Here is a 19,906-nt window from a genome sequence, read left to right as displayed (position 1 = left end):
GTTGCAAAAGTGAGTGACCTCCAATCACGGAGGGTTTGGCCGGGCTTGTCCAGACTGATTCGGTATTACAGGTGGTGCTGTGGCTTACGTGTGCGATACGCTCTGAAAAGAACAGCTACCCACCATTGACCATTTTACCCTCAAGACTACAGGAGCAGGAAGTTATTGCTCTACATGCGATTTACAAATGAGTAACAACTTGTATATTAAAAGGGATTTTGAGCGCTGAATTTTTCTGAGGTTTCTAAATGTCCGTGAGTGAGAGTGACCCGGTTCTGATCACACAGGAGCACGCAGACGGGTGACCCGGTTCTGAGCACGCAGGGCTGAGAGTCTCTTGGCTACGTTTCAGAACACTTCATTTCAGAAGACGGTGATCATTTCTTCCTCCTGTGGGTCCTCTTCTTTATTCTAAAGAATTAATAACACATTACATTATTTGCCTGGAGGAGCGGTGTGTAGCGGTTGGTCTGAGGGGGGGGGGGGTGTAGCGGTGGTTCGGGGGGGGGGGGGCAGTGGGTCTGGGGGGGGCGGTTGGTCTGGAGGGGCGTAGGGGTGCACGATATGGACTAGAATTGCGATGTGCGATAACGTTGTTGGATATCCCGATATCGATGTGAACCACGATAAATTAAGATTAAAATACAGAAATGTAGTGTCTCTCTGAACAGCAGCACGTTAATTTGTTTTGTTTTTTACTGTGTAATGAATCCAGAATAATTCCAAATATTTTGCAGGTTTATTCAACAATAGATTCAATCTAGGTTTATAATTTCACGAGTGAGCGACTCCGCACACCTCGTTAACCTCCGCGAACGGCGGAAGCGTTTAATCTTGCCGTGTCACATTCTTTGCAGTGTTGTCCGAAACGATATGTAGGCCTAGTAGTATAAAAAAAAACACCCCTCAAATACAGGGGAATGAACTTTTACCTGACCAATTTTAATGTTGCTTTGTGTTTCAGGTTTGAAAAGTGCTGGAATTTAGGCTAAAGTATTTGAAAAGGCTTGAAATTGTAACTACTTCGTTTCACAACAAATATCTGACTGAACAATTCTCTTGTATTACGTTAACAAATACGAGCCTCTTGTAATTCCAGGACGAAGATGTTAAGATTGGGCGTTTTGAAAATAAATATCCATTAAATAATGTGATAAAAAAAGCGAATTATTTCGAATCATTTAGAGTATATGTATAAATATTTAATTCAATAACGTGCTGGGAATTATTGAAATGGACCTTGAAAGTGACATACAAGTGCTTGAATTCCACCTTGTATAGGTGTATGAACCCTGCAAACATGACTGTTCTCATTGCGCCGAGACGCGGCGCGCGCGAACTTACAAAATTCGAGAGGTGCACGACCTCGTGAATCGACAGCGCGCGAGGCAATTGCACACGGGCGAAGCCACCGCGATTACGTTATTTTCGCCTCCCGGACCCTCGCGCCGCATCAAGTGTAAACCAGGCTTAAACCAAATCGCGTGTCTGATGAGCGTGTTCACCCCACTCCAGGGTTGCCAGGTCCTACAAAAGCTTTCCGCACAAAATCTGCGAGTGTGAACTGGAGACAAATTAAGTATTATATCGCGATCGATTCTTAGTGTTGACTTGTAACTTCCGCAGTAGCCCAACTCAAAAGTAGCCCAAAAAACCGCACCCCGCGGCCCCAGAATTTTTACCCGCGGCTGGATTTTCAAACAAGCCCAATTTGGCGTGAAAACCGAGAACCTGGCAACTCTGCCTCACTCTGCCTCTTGCCTACTTACGTCACGTGATCATAGTCTGCAGCGCGAATAGCTCCCTCTATTGCTGGACGAGGATAACGCAATTTGAGTTTGCTGTTATTCAAGGAGTTATCGTGGCTCTTTCGATGTGTTTATCATGAAACTTCACATCGCGATAACGATAAAAATACGATTAATCGTGCAGCCCTAGAGGGGCGGTGTGTAGCGGTTGGTCTGGGGGGGGGGGGGCGGTGTGTAGCGGTGGTTCTGGGGGGGCGGTTGGTCTGGAGGGGGCGGTGTTTAGTGGTTGGTCTGGAGGGGCGGTGGGTCTGGAGGGGGCGGTGTGTAGCGGTGGGTCTGATGGGGCGGTGGGTCGGTTGGTTTGGGGGGGTCGGTCTGATGAGGCGGTGTGTAGCGGTGGGTCTGGAGGGGTGGTGTGTAGTGGTTGGTCTGGGGGGGGCGGTCGGTCTGGAGGGTCGGTTGGTCTGGAGGGGCGGTGTGTAGCGGTGGGTCTGGTGGGCCGGTGTGTAGCGGTGGGTCTGGTGGGCCGGTGTGTAGCGGTGGGTCTGGTGGGCCGGTGTGTAGCGGTTGGTCTGGTGGGGCGGTGGGTCTGGTGGGGCGGTTGGTCTGGTGGGGCGGTTGGTCTGGTGGGCCGGTGTGTAGCGGTGGGTCTGGAGGGAGAGTTTTAGGTGCTCACCAGGAAGATGAGTGTGTGATGGATGATCAGCTCTTTGGTGAGTCGCACCATGTCCGTGTTCATGGCGAGCTCCTGGAACAGCGTTGGCACAAACACCACGGCCAGATTATGAGCCGTCATCCGGTTCTCCGGACTGTGCAGCTGGACTCTACCAGAACACACACACACATCCATCATGAACACTGATAACCTTTTTTTACCACTTAAATTTCAAGCCTGACCACAATCAAGCTGCATGTGCGTTCTGGATACAGTCAGTTCTGACCACTGTGTGTAAGAGGTGCAGGTGTCAACAGTCTGTTGAGGGATGTTTGGTCAGTGAAGCTGCTGTTTACATTTCATAGATGTGCAGCAGACGTGGTTCTGTTACACTGGTTCTGCAATACTGCACTGAAGGGCTCATATCTACTCACAGGCTCAATACCAGTATCAATACTTAGTCAATCTTTGAAGCTTCTGAGGTCCCCTGTTTAGTTTGGTTTTCACATGAAGCAACACCAGGATCACAGGTAATACTCTGCAGTCCTGTCTTCTGCTATCGGAGAAGCTGGATAATATTGAGAGTTTTTCTATATCTTACAAGTAGAGGTGACCACACAGAGCCGCTAGAGTAGCCCTGTTATCTAGCGGAAGGCGCTTCACCAGTCTGTGGTAATCCGGCAGTCGCTGGGTCTCTTGCGTGTGGGCTGAGGACACAGTAGGACATATGTTACTGTAACACTTTACCACTGTAACACTGCAGCTAGTCATTGTGCAACAACTGGCCAATCCGTCACTGACCTAGTGATCCCTGATACCGTGAAAGACCTAGGGTTAGGGTATGGTCTACTGTCCCTGCCACTCTGTGCCAGCATCTTTCGTCTTTATTCTTCACTGTATGTCCCATTTTCAAATGCTACCCACTTCTACCCACCTCTACTCACCTTCACCCACCTCTAACGAACAGTGTGTGTTGTGAATCGGAGGTTGTGATAGGCGCTCTACTGCATCAGTCTGGCGTATGTGATGTGGGTGTTTAGGGGCGTGGCCCCGTTGCTGTACCTGCTGCATGCACCCACTCATCCCTGTCTGTGAGGGGGATGAGCTGGAACCCCTTACGCAGGAGCTGCTTTAGTGCTCCAGCCACATCCAACACCTCCATCTCACTGGTGCCCAGAAAGGCCAGCATAGGAGAGGCGCGTAGCTCTTCCACCAGCTGGGAGACTTTAGTGACCATTCCGTTACGTCGGTACAGACCGTCCACCTTTAACCCTGAGACACACACACAGCATATTTACACAATTAAAATGGAGGTGTGATGAGTAACAGATCAGAATGATTTGTAGACCAGCTCCATGACTCACTGATATAGTTGCTGTATGCCTACTCTATAGAGTTAACTCTAACTCTGCTCTATAGAGTTAACCCCGCCCCTACTCTATAGGGTTAACTCTAACCCTACCCTATCGGGTTAACTCTAACTCTGCTCTATAGAGTTAACCCCGCCCCTACTCTATAGGGTTAACTCTAACTCTGCTCTATAGAGTTAACCCCGCCCCTACTCTATCTAGGGTTAACTCTAACCCTACCCTATCGGGTTAACCCCGACCCTACTCTATCGGGTTAACCCCGACCCTACCCTATCGGGTTAACCCCGACCCTACCCTATCGGGTTAACTCTGACCCTGCTCTATAGGCTTAACTCTGACCCTGCTCTATAGGGTTAACTCTGACCCTGCTCTATAGGGTTAACCCCGACCCTGCTCTATAGGGTTAACCCCGACCCTAATCTATAGGGTTAACCCCGACCCTAATCTATAGGGTTAACCCCGACCCTAATCTATAGGGTTAACCCCGACCCTACCCTATCGGGTTAACCCCGACCCTACCCTATAGGCTTAACTCTGACCCTGCTCTATAAGACAGCCCAGTCTACAGTAAACACTTTTACATACACACATGCTCAATCAGACTCCTGCCTCCCGTGTGAGCAGCTGAGCTGGTGTCTCACCATAGAGAGTGATGTGGGAGATGATACAGAGTGAGTGTGTGAGGTATCTCACCATACAGAGTGATGTGGGAGATGATACAGAGTGAGCGTGTGAGGTGTCTCACCATACAGAGTGATGTGGGAGATGATACAGAGTGAGCGTGTGAGCTGGTATCTCACCATAGAGAGTGATGTGGGAGATGATACAGAGTGAGCGTGTGAGGTGTCTCACCATACAGAGTGATGTGAGAAATGATACAGAGTGAGCATGTGAGCAGCTGAGCTGGTATCTCACCATAGAGAGTGATGTGGGAGATGATACAAAGTGAGCGTGTGAGGTGTATCACCATACAGAGTGATGTGGGAAATGATACAGAGTGAGCGTGTGAGCAGCTGAGCTGGTATCTCACCATAGAGAGTGATGTGGGAGATGATACAGAGTGAGCGTGTGAGGTGTCTCACCATACAGAGTGATATGGGAGATGATACAGAGTGAGCGTGTGAGGTGTCTCACCATAGAGAGTGATATGGGAGATGATACAGAGTGAGCGTGTGAGGTGTCTCACCATACAGAGTGATGTGGGAGATGATACAGAGTGAGCGTGTGAGGTGTCTCACCATACAGAGTGATGTGGGAGATGATACAGAGTGAGCGTGTGAGGTGTCTCACCATACAGAGTGATGTGGGAGATGCATCGCTCCACCTCCGGGGGCACGTTGCCACACATCCGGGCAGGAAGGCGGTACAGCGAGGGCTGCTGGCTCCTCCCACTGGAGGCGGCTCTATGCAGCAGGGCGTACCAGCTGCTGCAGCTATGCTCACGCTCAAACTGCAGGTAGAGTGGCCTGCAAGGACAGAGCGGTTACAACTGCATCCCTTACACACATACACACACACACCAAAGCGTAGTGTGTCCCTTACATACACACACTCATGTAAACCAGCTGAACCAGGCCTTTGTAACTGAAGGCGTTTTAAATAAGCAAATCACAATCAAATAGATCATGTTAAAATAATAATAATAGCAATAATACCAATAATAATAATGGTCCTACAGGGATCTCATCTCTAGCATTAACAGCGTTTGGTAAAAGCTTCAGAACAGATTCAGATGTGAGGGAGCAACTAACAGTGAGTGTGTGAATGTGTGCAGTGAGTGTGAGGAGTGAGTGTGTGTGTGTGTGTGTGTGTGGAGTGAATGTGTGCACTGCAGTGAGTGTGAGGAGTGAGTGTGTGCACTGCATTGAGGAGTGAATGTGTGCATTGCATTGAGTGTGCATTGAGGAGTGAATTGAGGAGTGAATGTGTGCATTGCATTGAGTGTGCATTGAGGAGTGAATGTGTGCATTGCATTGAGTGTGCATTGAGGAGTGTGCATTGCATTGAGTGTGCATTGAGGAGTGAATGTGTGCATTGCATTGAGTGTGCATTGAGGAGTGTGCATTGCATTGAGTGTGCATTGAGGAGTCAATCAGTCCCACCAGGATTTCGCGGGCCTTTTTTGTGATTGTTGCGGGCTAAAATGTTTGATGTTGCGGGTGTTTTTCAAAAAAATTGCGATGGAAGTTGCGGTGTGTTTTTGCTTTTTTATGAGTACATTACAATAGGGAGTAAATGTTGTATGGTTTCCTCTATTTAGTAGTCCATTTTAATTATCTATTTACCTATTTATTCAGGGTTGCCAACTTTTCAAGATCGCTTGAAGTGAGATTTGAATCTGGAGGGGGTGGCGAACATTAATTGTTGACGGGGGGGCGGGGTTAGCGAACGTAAGTTGTTACCCGGGCGGCCTGTAAAATGGACACAAATTAAGTATTATATCGAGATCGATCGCCAGTGGTTGGCGCCAGAGCGAACTAGTAACTCATAGATATGGATCAGAGATAAATAAACTTTATCTCAGTTTAAAGTTTAAACTTATAAACTTTATCTCAGACCCTCGCCACTTGCGTGCGCTGCAGTGACTTCGCGGGCTACCGTTGCATTGTGGGGAATGTAGTGTTTGTGCGTGCAAAACACCATCGGGCGGCTGTGGCCTGCGGGCCGGTTCTAATAGTAATTAAATATCATCCAGGGGGCCATAGATAATCAATTCGCGGGTCGGATCTGGACAGTTTATCCCCGCTTTCATGTAGTGTACCGGGATACTGCTTTTCCCGTTCTTTTTGCCGCGATCATGCTGCTTTCAGTCTGCTCCTCTTGAACGTATATACGGAAGTAAGGCGGGAGTTTGTCGACGTCACATCAATACGACATCAGTGATTGGTCAAATTTGCGGGAAAGTTGCGGTGATTGGCTGAAGTTGCAACACCGCCCTGAATTCGCGGGGTTTGCTTGAAGTTGCGTTGTAGTTGCAAATCGCAACATCGCGACTTTCTGGAGGGTCTGGTCAATGTGTGCATTGCATTGAGTGTGCATTGAGGAGTGAGCGTGTGCACTGCACTTACTTTCCTGCTGCGATAACTTCAATGATGTTCTCAGAAGCACGTAGACCTGCAAAATGATAAAATCATATTAATACAGTGACATCACCACCCAGTCATCAGCTTTGAAGCACCAGCACTGGACCTGTGTTCTCAAACACACATGTTGTTGAGTTGAGTTCACGCCTCAAACACACGTGCTGTTGAGTTGAGTTCACGCCTCAAACACACGTGTTGTTGAGTTGAGTTCACGCCTCAAACACACGTGTTGTTGAGTTGAGTTCACGCCTCAAACACACGTGTTGTTGAGTTGAGTTCACGCCTCACACACACGTGTTGTTGAGTTGAGTTCACGCCTCAAACACACGTGCTGTTGAGTTGAGTTCACGCCTCAAACACACGTGCTGTTGAGTTGAGTTCACGCCTCAAACACACGTGCTGTTGAGTTGAGTTCACGCCTCAAACACACGTGCTGTTGAGTTGAGTTCACGCGTCAAACACACGTGCTGTTGAGTTCACGCCTCAAACACACGTGCTGTTGAGTTCACGCCTCAAACACACGTGTTGTTGAGTTGAGTTCACGCCTCAAACACACGTGTTGAGTTGTGTCTGGTGTACCTCCTGTTTTACCACAGCATAACACGTGATTTCAACATAGCGATCCTTTAAAATAAACTGTAGCAGTGATGCAGTCTATAGACTCTAGATGGCCTACAGAGAGAAGCTCCTCACTGTAGTGGGTGTGTGGGCTGAGGGGCAGGGCCCTCTGCAGGTCGTGGGGCTGTGAGGGGTAGAACAGCAGCTCCCCCGGCCGGAGTGATGCCCACACGTCCACGTGATGCAGCTGCCCTCCCTCCAGCAGAGACAGTCTGGACACGGCCATCACTCCATCCAGCTCTTCAGCTGCCAGGGGCCCCGGCACCACCACCTGGAGGACCCATGAGGAAGAGCCGTGAGGAGTGTGTGTGTGTAGAGAGTGTAAAGAGTGTGAGGGTGTATAGACAGTGTATGGAGAGTGAGGGTGTGTAGAGTGTGTGTGTAGAGTGTGAGTGTGTGTAGAGCAGGGGTGCTCATTACGTCGATCGCGATCGACCGACGTGTCGGTCGATCGCGAAGGAATGTGCGTAGATCGCGTCACATAAAATAGTAGTAGATGAATCGCACATCTGCACTGACGGTTGTATTTTGATTGACATTCACGGTAGCCAATCTGCAATCCACTCAACAAATTACGTTCGCCACCCCCCCCCCCCCCCCCCCCCCCCCCCGCTCAACAAATTACGTTCGCCGCCATCCCGGTAGATCTTTCTGACTTGGTCATCTTATAAGTAGCTCGCAAGCTGAAAACTGTGGGCACCCCTGGTGTAGAGCATGTAAAGAGTGTGTGTAGAGAGCATGTAGAGTGTGAGTGTGTGTAGAGAGCATGTAGAGTGTAGTGTGTGTAGAATGTAGAGTGTGAGTAGAGTATGTAGAGCATGTGTAGAGTGTGAGTGTGTATAGAGTGCGTGTAGTGTGTGTAGAGTGTATGTAGATCATGTGTAGTGTGTAGAGCGTGAGTGTGTGTAGAGTGTGAGTGTGTGTAGAGCGTGTGTAGAGCGTGAGTGTGTGTAGAGCGTGAGTGTGTGTAGAGTGTCTCTGCTTTACTGGTTGGTTCATACCCTGATAATGTACAGCATGTGAGTGAGCAGAGAGTCTCGTGCATCTGAATTACACTTCAGACTGTCTGTCAGAGTGAGGACCTCAAACTCATGAGTGTTCCTGCAGCGCACACACACACACACACACACTTAATGTCTTTCATGTGCTTACTCACACATACCTATGTGGAGTGTAGCATATTTTGATCAAAAATCAACCTACATACAACCAGTATTGTCTATTCAATTCTGGAAACATGTGTTGACACACACAGCCCTCGTAGTAATCTCACCTTGTGGAGAGGTCAAATATGGAGATAACCTCCTTAAGGTCAAGTACATCACAAGCTGCAGAGTCGTTCTCCTGTGAGAACAAGAAACGCTCATCGTCCAGTTTCCCATGAAGCTCTTCCAGTCCTGTTCAGAACACACACACACACACACACACACACAGACAAGCACCAGACAACGAAAATGCATCATATGCATGTTAAACTATGAAATATACATAAACACACAACATCTAGTATTCCCCCCTGGGATCAGTAACAGTAAGTCAGTAAGTATGTATGAATGAATGTATGTATTTAACTAACACCTGTAAAAACAATAAAAACACCACAGAATCCTGCAGCAGGACAATCTCACCTGCCTGGTGTCGAGAGCTTTGTCGTCGCTGCTTGTCAAAGTCGGGCGTGTCTGTAAAACAACACACATCTATTAGCCAAGACTTAAATCAAGGTGGAGGACCACCAAAGAGCTCCAGATGTTTCATGACCAATTGAACCACCATGATGGCAGCATCACCCTTGAGCACTGTGGAAGGAGCAGAACATCCCAGGACCTTCTCACCTACAAACTCGTTGTGTCGGAGCAGCTCGGTCTGCAGCGCCTGGCCGGCGGTCTCTGCGAGGGTGATGGCTGAGGGGCAGTTGAGAACCTTCGCCCCCGAACACAGCAGAGACAGCGTCTCCTCTACGTCATCCCCAGTCACCACCTCACACAGCCTCTACACCCGCAACGGAACAGCCACACACACAGTTTCCTGTTGAACACACTGAACGGGAGAACAAGCGTGTGCGCGAGCTGCTCCAGGACCCACCTTGTTCAGCTGGGTCTGACTGTAGCTCAGAGGGTGCTGGCGACGGTACCGGCCCCTCTGGTATTTGGCACAGATGAAGTCTGTGCGCTGGTCTTGTGGTGCGTCTGGCAGGATCTGCTCTGCTGCTGGGACGTTGTGGCCCCAAACATTATTGGCTGCTTTGTTTCCATAGATCACGAAGAGCTGCAGAGAGCAAGTGCACACTTACTCTCTAACTCACACTTACTCTAACTCACACTCTCATTCACATTTACTCTCTAACTCACACTCACTCTCTAACTCAAACTCACTAACTCACACTCACTCACTCTAACTCACACTCACTCACTCTCTAACTCACACTCACTCACTAACTCTCACTCACTCACTCTCTAACTCACACTCACTCACTAACTCTCACTCACTCACTCTCTAACTCACACTCACTCTCTAACTCACACTCACTAACTCACACACTCTCACTCACTCTCTAACTCACACTCACTCACTCTCTAACTCACTCACATTTACTCTAACTCACACTCACTCTCTAACTCAAACTCACTCTCACTCACACTTACTCTAACTCACACTCACTCTCTAACTCACACTCACTCTCTAACTCACACTCACATTTACTCTCTAACTCACACTCACTCCTAACTCACACACTCACACACACACTCTAATTCACACTCACTCACATTTACTCTCTAACTCACACACACACTCACACTTACTCTCTAACTCACACTCTCACTCACACTTACTCTCTAACTCACACCAACACTAACTCACACTCAAACTCACACTCACATTTACTTTCTAACTCTCACTCACTCTAACTCACACACTCACACACACACTCACTCACTCTCTAACTCACACCCACATTTACTCTAACTCACACTCACTCTCTAACTCACACTCTCACTCACTTACTCTCTAACTCACACTTACTCTAACTCACTCTCTCACACTTACTCTCTAAATCACACTCTCACTCAAACACTCACACTGTCACACACACTCTCACTCGTACTCACTCTCTAACTCACACACACACTCTCACTCACTCACTCACTCTCTAACTCACACTAACATTTACTCTAACTCACACTCACATTTACTCTCTAACTCACACTCACTCTTAACTCACACACACACACTCACTCACTCTCTAACTCACACTAACATTTACTCTCTAACTCACACTCACTCTAACTCACACTCACTCTAACTCACACTCACTCTAACTCACACTCACTCTAACTCACACTCACTCTAACTCACACACACTCACACACACACTCTCACTCACATTTACTCTCTAACTTACACTCACTCTCTAACTCACACTCTCACTCACACTTACTCTCTAACTCACACTCTCACTTACTCTCTAACTCACACTCACTCTAACACTCACTCTAACTCACACTCACTCTCTAACTCACTCTCACTCACTCACTCTCTAACTCACACTCACATTTACTTCAACTCACACACACTCTCACTCACTCTCTAACTCACACTCACTCTAACTCACACTCACTGTCTAACTCACACTCACTGTCTAACTCACACTCACTCTCTAACTCACACTCTCACTCACTCTAACTCACACTCACACTTACTCTCTAACTCTCTCACACTTACTCTCTAACTCTCTCACACTTACTCTCTCACTCACACTCTCACACTCACTCATACTCACACTGTCACACACACTCACTCGTACTCAGGCCCGTTGACAGTCTTGCTAGGGCCCGGGACAAGAAAGTTTAATGTGCCCCCCCCTTCCCCCGGCGCACGTCATTTGAATTTCGTCATTTGACAATCCTTCTGTTAGGTCATATAGTATATAATATAGCCACACATCAAAGCTGTTTCTGACAGCTGACTGGTTTATATTTGACGCGTCGCGAGCGGCGCGAGGGTTCGCGCGAAAATGACGTAATCGCAGTGGCACCGCCCGTGTGCGAGTGCCTCGCGCGCTGTCCATTCGCGAGGTCGTGCACCTCTTGACTTTTGTAACTTCGCGCGCGACGTGCTTCAGCGCAATGAACAAAGTCATGTTTGCAGGGTTCATACACCTTTATAATGTGGAATTAAATCACTTGTACTTCACTTTAAAGGTCCATTTCAATAATTTCCAGCACGTTAAACTTAATAAAGTTAAATATTTATACATATACTCGAAATAATTCGCTTTTTATCACATTATTTATTGGTTGTTTATTTTCAAAACGCCCAATCTTAACGTCTTCACGAGAACTGTTCAGTCAGACAGCTATTTGTTGTGAAACGAAGTAGTTACAATTTCAAGCATTTTCAAGTACTTTAGCCTAAATTCCAGCACTTTTCAAACCTGGAACACAATGCAACATTAAAATTCGTCAGGTAAATGTTTTCCTTTCTTTTCTGCGCTCCAGATTTCTGTATTTACTTTAACTATCCACCACTGTATTTCCCGCTGTTGTGCGGGTACCAGCCGGTTACGGTCGGTGCTGGATCAAACCATTTTCAGTGGGATGCGGGGGTGTATGCACTTAATGGAAAATATGCAGATAGGTAAAAAAAACATATATATTTTAGCCATTGAGTTTATTTTGAGTACAGAATTTTATATTAATGAAAGATTTCAAGATTATTTAAAAATTATAGACTTTAAATAAAAAATAAATTGCTGGGCTCATTGATGGGCCCCCCTGGCCCTGGGGCCCGGGACAACAGACCCGGTTGTCCCCCCCTGTCGACGGGGCTGCTCGTACTCACACTCTAACTCACACTCACTTACACACACATACACTCACCCATTCTCACTCATACTCACACTCTCATTCACGCTCACACTCAAACTTACTCTCACACACATTCTCACTCACACTCTCAATCATACTTACACTCATACTCACACTCTCACTCACATCCCACAGCTCGTCCACACTCACAATGACACATCGCAGCACGTCCACACACACACTCATATTTGCAGCACCTAGCCGGTTCCATAACGTAATTTATCTCACTGTCTCTATCATTTGTGAATCAAATACCTATAATAATTTATATTAATCTATAATCATCTATTTGACAATTTGACATCATTAATGACAGCTGACACATTCTGAGGTTTTAGTTAGTGTCACTCTAAACATACCTGAATCAGAGGTTCTGTCCACACCTTACTGTCAAGTTTTAGACTGCGCACTTTGGACCTGTTAGAACTCAGAGAGCGATGGATTCCTGAAAAGAGACCGCATTAGACATCACGCAGGACCACATTAGACATCACGCAGGACCACATAAGACATCATGCAGGACCACATTAGACATCACGCAGGACCACATTAGACATCACGCAGGACCACATTAGACATCACGCAGGACCACATAAGACATCACGCAGGACCACATTAGACATCACGCAGGACCACATTAGACATCACGCAGGACCACATTAGACATCACGCAGGTCACATTAGACATCACGCAGGACCACATAAGACATCACGCAGGACCCACTCAGCCCCGCCCACTCACACGTCTCACAGATGACCAGCAGGTTAATGAGAGTTCACTCTGTTTTAGCCCCGCCCACTCACCTGCACACGCTTCACAGATGACCAGCAGCAGGTTAATGGAAGCCCACTCTGGGTTGGGGCTGCCGCAGTCACCACACACTTTGTTCCATGGACTGGCCCAAAGGCGCAGTGCCACCTGGCTGCAGGATAGGGCATTGCGGATCACCTTGTTCAGATAGTCCAGCCAGGCAGCCAGATCTCGTGAGGAGTCTGCTGAGAAGCTGAAATCGAGTGCAAAGGGGCAGTTAGAACAGCAGCTGGTTTGAAAAATCCTGGAGAAGTGTGTGTGCTCAGACTGACATCCCAGTACCAACTATCACTAAATCTATCACCATGATTATCACTATCACTTTCTCCATCAATATCACTATCACTTTCTCCATCAATATCACTAACACTATCACTTTCTCCATCAATATCACTAACACTATCACCATGATTATCACTAACACTATCACTTTCTCCATCAATATCACTAACAGTATCACCATAATTATCACTATCACTTTCTCCATCAATATCACTTACACTATTACCATGATTATCACTAATACTATCACTATCACTTTCTCCATCAATATCACTAACACTATCACTATGATTATCACTATCACATATCACTATCATTATTACTATTACTATCATTATCACTAAAACTATCTCCATCACTATCACCATGATTATCACTATCACTAACACTATCACCATCACCATGATTCACTGTCACTAACACAATCACTATCATATCACTATCACCATGATTATCACCATCACTAACACTATCAGAATCACTATCACCATGATTATCACTAACACTATCTCCATCACTAACACTGTCACTATCGTTATCACTATGATTATCACGATCACTAACTAACTCCCTATCAGGACAGAATGTTATTGCACTGGCCACACTCTATGTGGATGGATGACCCCTCCAAGATGTGACACACTGGTTATTCTAAAGGTTAAACTCGCATTCTCTCTCTTCCTACATCTTTCTATCTACCTGTCAATATATTAGATTGTTTATCTGCATGTCTACCCACCCTCCCATCCTTAATTCCCATCTAATAATCTCCTTCTCTCCTCTGTCCCACACACACACTCCCTCAACATCGCAGATAAACCACAGGTGAACCATCAGTTAATTACTAATCTCATGCACAGTCTCTTAACGAAGAGGTTTATGTTTGACTACATGTCTTCTCTGCCTTTTGCTTGTGTGATCATGCTGTAAAAGGCTCACTTAAATGCTCTATAAGGTGACCAGTCTAACATTGTGCAGAAAGACTCACTTAAATGTTGTATATGGTGTGATCCAGTTCAAACTGTGCAGAAAGACTCACTTAAATGTTCTATATGCTGTGATCAGGTTAAAACTGTGCAGAAAGACTCTCTTAAATGTTTTATATGGTGTAATCAGGTTAAAACTGCGCAGAAAGACTCACATGTTGTATATGGTGTGATCAGGTTCAAACTGTGCAGAAAGCCTCTCTTAAATGTTTTATATGGTGTGATCAGGTTCAAACTATGCAGGAAGACTCACTTAAATGTTCTATATGGTGTGATCAGGTTGAAGCTGTGGCGTCCAGTCTGCTTCACAGATGCCACATTCATGGACACGATGGTCATCCCCAGACCCAATGTAAAGTCCTATTACGCAAGATCAAAACAGCACGTTTGAGTTTTCCCTCATCAAAATATCGTCCACTATGCAGGCGTGAATGAGGACGTGTGCGTCTCACGTCTCTCTGCACCTCTTTGCTGCTGTAGATCCACAGGTTGTGTCCACAGATGGCGACGTACACCTTACTGCGCTGGTCCTTCATCGCCAGAGAGCCGTGTCGCTCAGGTGGTGCCGGCGGGTCTTGGCCTCTGGACGCATGTAGCGATGAAACCCAGCCTTCCTGCACAGCTGCAACCAGAGGGGGTGTGAGAACCAGGAACACGACGAGGACAGAGAGCAGAACACAGAGGAACCGCCGTCACCTTCGTTGTGAGCCATGAACTCAAAGTGCTTTTTGCGGAAATATATGGAGAATCGCCCTCTGTCCTGTGAACGCACACTGGAGATGCTCGAGACGTGGAAGACGTACTCTGTGAACTTGTCCTACGGTGAAAAAGTGGGAGTTTGCTGCCATCACAAAAGTGGGTTTGCATAATGTTGAATAATCTCAAGAAGAAGTAAGAGCCTCAGCGAGTTACCGAGCGCTTTTTCCACAGAGACATCACCTGACCATCAAAGGTGGCCCACAGAACATTGTGCCTAGAGATAACAGGGAGTAAAAACATATTACACTTGTGTAGTGTCCAGCATGTCCAAGCGGAGCAGCAGATTAACGGATTAACATCAGATTAACGTCAGATTAACGGATTAACATCAGATTAACGGATTAACGTCAGATTAACATCAGATTAACGGAGCGTCAGTTACTTGCGGCCCTTCCAGAAGTCCAGCCAGCTGGAGCGAGCCACGGCGCTCTCTCTGGGAGAGCTCCCCCTGCTGGCAGAGCCTGGTGCCGCTTGTTTTCTCCTGCTCACACGGATAGTGGCAGCACTAGAGCAAGATAGAAAACAGACACCTTCAAAGAAAACCACAGCAGGGACAGGATCACAGCAGGGACAGGATCACAGCAGGGACAGGACCACAGCAGGGACAGGACCACAACAGGGACAGGACCACAGCAGGGACAGGACCACAGCAGGGACAGGACCACAGCAGGGACAGGACCACAACATCACCACTGGGACATTTACAGAAATAAACAACATTCTGTTCAGCCATTTAAAAAATGCCACCCAAAGTGGACTAGTGGCACATATAGAAGATACATCTCTAAAAACAAATCACACCTCACCTCCCTGTTTTACAGTAGAAAATAATGTAATTAAGGAAACTTTAACTAGAATTGCATTAGAACTGTGTACTAGAACTGGTGTACTAGAACTCTACCAGAAGTATGTAGTGCCTATCTGGCCCTGGCACGCTGAGTCCTACCGTGGTTTCTTGGTTTTGGTCTGTATTGGCTGTGCTGACTGGGTGTCCTCAACACTCGCCTGAGGTACACTGAAAAAAAAACAACAATTTTGTAATTTAATTAAACATTTTATTGCATTATTATGCATGTTAAAGGTTCAGTCTACCAACAACATAATACAAAAGCAACTTAAAAATACTAACAGAAATGAGTTCTACCCACTTCCTGTCTACAGTGTCGTGGTGTTGGTCGGCAGGTGGAGCGGAGGGCTGGGGTGATTTGCAGGGTTGAGACACAGGACACTCATCACTTGAGGAGTCTGAGTTGCACTGGGTTTCAGTCCTCATCTCTTCATCCAGGGACGTCAGCGGGATGAGAGGGGGAGAGACGAACGTCTCAGATGTCCCACCGCTGAAGCTCATATCGACTGCTTATGAGGAACCAAAGGACAGATTGTAGAAAGCAGGAAGCAGAAAAACTCTTCCCCACGAAGAGCTCCAACTGAAGAACTCTTCCCCACGAAGAGCTCCAACTGAAGATCTCTTCCCCACGAAGAGCTCCAACTGAAGAACTCTTCCCCACGAAGAGCTCCAACTGAAGAACTCTTCCCCACGAAGAGCTCCAACTGAAGAACTCTTCCCCACGAAGAGCTCCAACTGAAGATCTCTTCCCCACGAAGAGCTCCAACTGAAGATCTCTTCCCCACGAAGAGCTCCAACTGAAGATCTCTTCCCCACGAAGAGCTCCAACTGAAGAACTCTTCCCCACGAAGAGCTCCAACTGAAGAACTCTTGGGGTCCACAGGGTCCATCAAACGCTCACAACAGAGGGCCGTCCCACTGAGGGCCATCCCACAGAGGGCCGTCCCACAGAGGGCCGTCCCACTGAGGGCCGTCCCACTGAGGGCCGTCCCACCGCCCTCACACCCACCAATGCACACAAGGAAGGAGTCAGCAGTGTAACCTAGCAACACAGCACCGTGAAACAGCTCCTGCTCACCTGGCGAAGCAGGCTGGTACAGTGAGGTCATGGGGTCAGATTCCAGGGTGCACGCACACACACACACACACACACACACACACACGTCTGCAGCTTTGGATAAGACCATCTGCCAAATTATGTAAATAATATTAATGTAGGCAAAAGTGGGTTTTCACAGGGAGAGTTTCTACAGAGAGAGAAATGCGTGCTGGTGTAGACACTCTATACACAGCAGAAACAGACATGATCCCGTCTGTGGTTTATGGAGGACACCTGATCAGACAGGAGGTGCAGTGTGTCACTACAGGAACCGTGTCCACTTCACACGGGAAGATGTTCAACACAACAAACCGGCCCATGCTGTGACATCACTTATCGTCTAACTTACAACACAGGCCTGACATCTTTCCTTGTCTCACATGACCTAACCCCCATGATGTCAGTCACCTGCCACTGTCTTGAATATGGCTGGAATGTCTCTTAGATTAGCGGTAAAATGTCAATGTTCGTTATCACAATGAGTGGAAACATTCTCAAGCACATCCATGTGAGCCATGTGGGTCATCTCACATACACCATCATACCATCAGAGCACCTGGACAGGTGCCTAGACTACACTGATTGTTAAAAAAAGGCAAATGAACCACACAACATAAACAGCAGTGTAAATTACACAGTGTATCTGGGGTCTGTATCACACCCACACAAACCACAAAGTGTATTTTGGGTCTGTATCACACCCACACGACCCACACAGTGTAACTGGGGTCTGTATCACACCCTCACAATCCACACAGTGTGTCTGGGGTCTGTATCACACCCACACAGTGTAACTGGGGTCTGCATCACCCCCACGACCCACACAGTGTATCTGGGGTCTGTATCACACCCACACAGTGTAACTGGGATCTGTATCACACCCCCACGACCCACACAATGTGTCTGGGGTCTGTTTCACACCCACACAGTGTAACTGGGGTCTGTATCACACCCACACAGTGTATCTGGGGTCTGTATCACACCCACACAGTGTGTCTGGGGTCTGTATCACACCCTCACATCCCACACAGTGTATCTCGGGTCTGTATCACACCCACACAGTGTAACTGGGGTCTGTATCACACCCTTACGATCCACACAGTGTGTCTGGGGTCTGTATCACACCCACACAGTGTGTCTGGGGTCTGTATCACACCCACAAAGTGTATCTGGGGTCTGTATCACACCCTCACGACCCACACAGTGTATCTGGGGTCTGTATCACACCCACAAAGTGTATCTGGGGTCTGTATCACACCCTCACGACCCACACAGTGTAACTGGGGTCTGTATCACACCCACACAGTGTGTCTGGGGTCCGTATCACACCCTCACGACCCACACAGTGTAACTGGGGTCTGTATCACACCCACACAGTGTGTCTGGGGTCTGTATCACATGCACACAGTGTGTCTGGGGTCTGTATCACACGCACACGACAGAAATGCTGTTTCTTCTATTTCGGATGCAGTAAGTCGTACATCTTACCTGAGCTGATCGTTCCAGGATTTCCACAGTTTGCCTCTGGTTTTTCTGCCTCACCATTACTACACACCAAACAGAAAGACCCTCCTTTAGATACACTGAGAAAAATTAGTCATACAAACACAGTGTTTAGGATGTTTGGGTTTGCCTCACTTCTGACACCTGCTCACCTTTCAGTGGAGGGGTTGACTGAGATCTTATATCTGGCCCGTGGCTTTGGAACTGGAGCAGACATGTCAGAACAGGAGGACGTGAAGATCTGTAGAGAAGTTAAAAAACAATGACAACTTCTTACATTTAGACTTACAGTTGCTTTAATGTGCAGAAATAAAATTACCTCACATGTAACTAGCCTGACTACAGGCTACAAATGAAAAACAAATAGCTAAAAAATAAAAGGGCAACTCAAACGGGGTCCTGCAGTGACAACGACAATGTAAAAACTAAATCAAGTTTCTTATTTTAAAAATCAGTACACACCTTACTTCTGGTCAAAGGTGACTTCCTCATCACATTTACTAAAATGCCACGGTATGGCAACACCAAAAAACAATTGAAACTCTTATAATCTCATTGATGAAGATAGAAAACACGACACAGTACATACCTGCTTAGAATAATAGACAAAATACGTCCGTCTTAATCGCTCATATGATAGTCGGATTTACAGTAGCCGATCCTCGGGGGAATTAAGACTGTGCTCGTATGTCATTGTGACTAAATCCAGTTTTGTTGTTTCGGATGAACCGGTCGGTCCACTTTGTTTTACCCGTTTCGCTGAGTGTTTTTTTGCTGACGGCTTGGGGTTGGTCTGCATTAAAAAAAAACACAACAGCTCCAGAGTGTAACCGGTAGGACTGTAGTTACCTGCCACAGAAACACAACTGTAGTGAAGGCGAAACCGTTAACATATGTGCGGCAGAACCTTCAATCATGGTATTGAGTAGTTTAGTAAGTTACTAAAGTTCAGAATGTTAATTAAAAATGGTAAAAACAAACATATTCTTTCCCCGTAAAACGTGATGTGAATCTGTGCGCTGAGACGAACAGCGCTCCGATGACGTCACGAGCCCGACTAAATGGCCTTTATTCGATTATAAGTGAGTTTGGAAGATTTTAACACCACGAATAATCGATCATCTCCACTGGCGCCCGCGTGTTTACAAAGCTCTTAAACTACAATTACTAAACATTTATGTCTATTTATGAGCAAAAAATATATAAAGCGGTCAGATACAGCGGGATTATTACAATGTACAGAGGGATTATTAAAATGTATTAAGTACCGTAAACCGTAT

The 19,906-nt window shown here is 46.8% G+C and overlaps 1 protein-coding gene across 2 annotated transcripts; it reads right to left on the bottom strand.

Annotated features, from left to right (window-relative positions):
* Positions 1-28: 28 nt before the first annotated feature.
* LOC143487760 (arf-GAP with Rho-GAP domain, ANK repeat and PH domain-containing protein 1) lies at positions 29-19,633 on the bottom strand. Of its 2 annotated transcripts, none has more exons than XM_076986905.1 (24): positions 19,216-19,633; positions 18,779-18,867; positions 18,612-18,670; positions 16,326-16,533; positions 16,124-16,192; positions 15,560-15,682; positions 15,331-15,391; positions 15,115-15,235; positions 14,883-15,040; positions 14,672-14,778; positions 13,144-13,343; positions 12,699-12,784; positions 9,557-9,739; positions 9,307-9,463; positions 9,103-9,153; positions 8,748-8,871; positions 8,476-8,575; positions 7,550-7,745; positions 6,842-6,887; positions 5,064-5,239; positions 3,466-3,675; positions 3,005-3,110; positions 2,425-2,572; positions 29-411 (listed from the first exon to the last, which is right to left on the bottom strand). In XM_076986905.1, exons 2-24 carry the CDS (start codon positions 18,841-18,843, stop codon positions 364-366), a joined length of 2,802 nt encoding a protein of 933 aa, XP_076843020.1. In that variant the 5' UTR covers positions 18,844-18,867; positions 19,216-19,633; the 3' UTR covers positions 29-363. The 2 variants fall into 2 exon arrangements, with proteins under 2 accessions (XP_076843020.1, XP_076843021.1); XM_076986906.1 differs by having other exon boundaries at positions 16,326-16,530; positions 19,216-19,631.
* Positions 19,634-19,906: the final 273 nt, after the last annotated feature.

This window comes from Brachyhypopomus gauderio, unplaced genomic scaffold (genome assembly GCF_052324685.1).
Source record: "Brachyhypopomus gauderio isolate BG-103 unplaced genomic scaffold, BGAUD_0.2 sc50, whole genome shotgun sequence".
NCBI classification, from domain to species: domain Eukaryota; kingdom Metazoa; phylum Chordata; class Actinopteri; order Gymnotiformes; family Hypopomidae; genus Brachyhypopomus; species Brachyhypopomus gauderio.
The sequence above is the reverse complement of the archived record's forward strand: the minus strand, read 5'-3'. Positions and strand labels throughout refer to the sequence as shown.

What these genes read in the sequence shown, in the direction of transcription:
- LOC143487760 (XM_076986905.1), bottom strand. Translation starts at nt 18,843, where the DNA reads ATGTCTGCTCCAGTTCCAAAGCCACGGGCCAGATATAAGATCTCAGTC. An exon ending in GAAGTTATCGCAGCAGGAAA is followed by an intron (nt 5,240 to 6,841) that starts GTAAGTGCAGTG and finishes CTGTCCTTGCAG; the next exon opens with GCCACTCTACCTGCAGTTTG. An exon ending in ATCACACACTCATCTTCCTG is followed by an intron (nt 412 to 2,424) that starts GTGAGCACCTAA and finishes TTAATTCTTTAG; the next exon opens with AATAAAGAAGAGGACCCACA.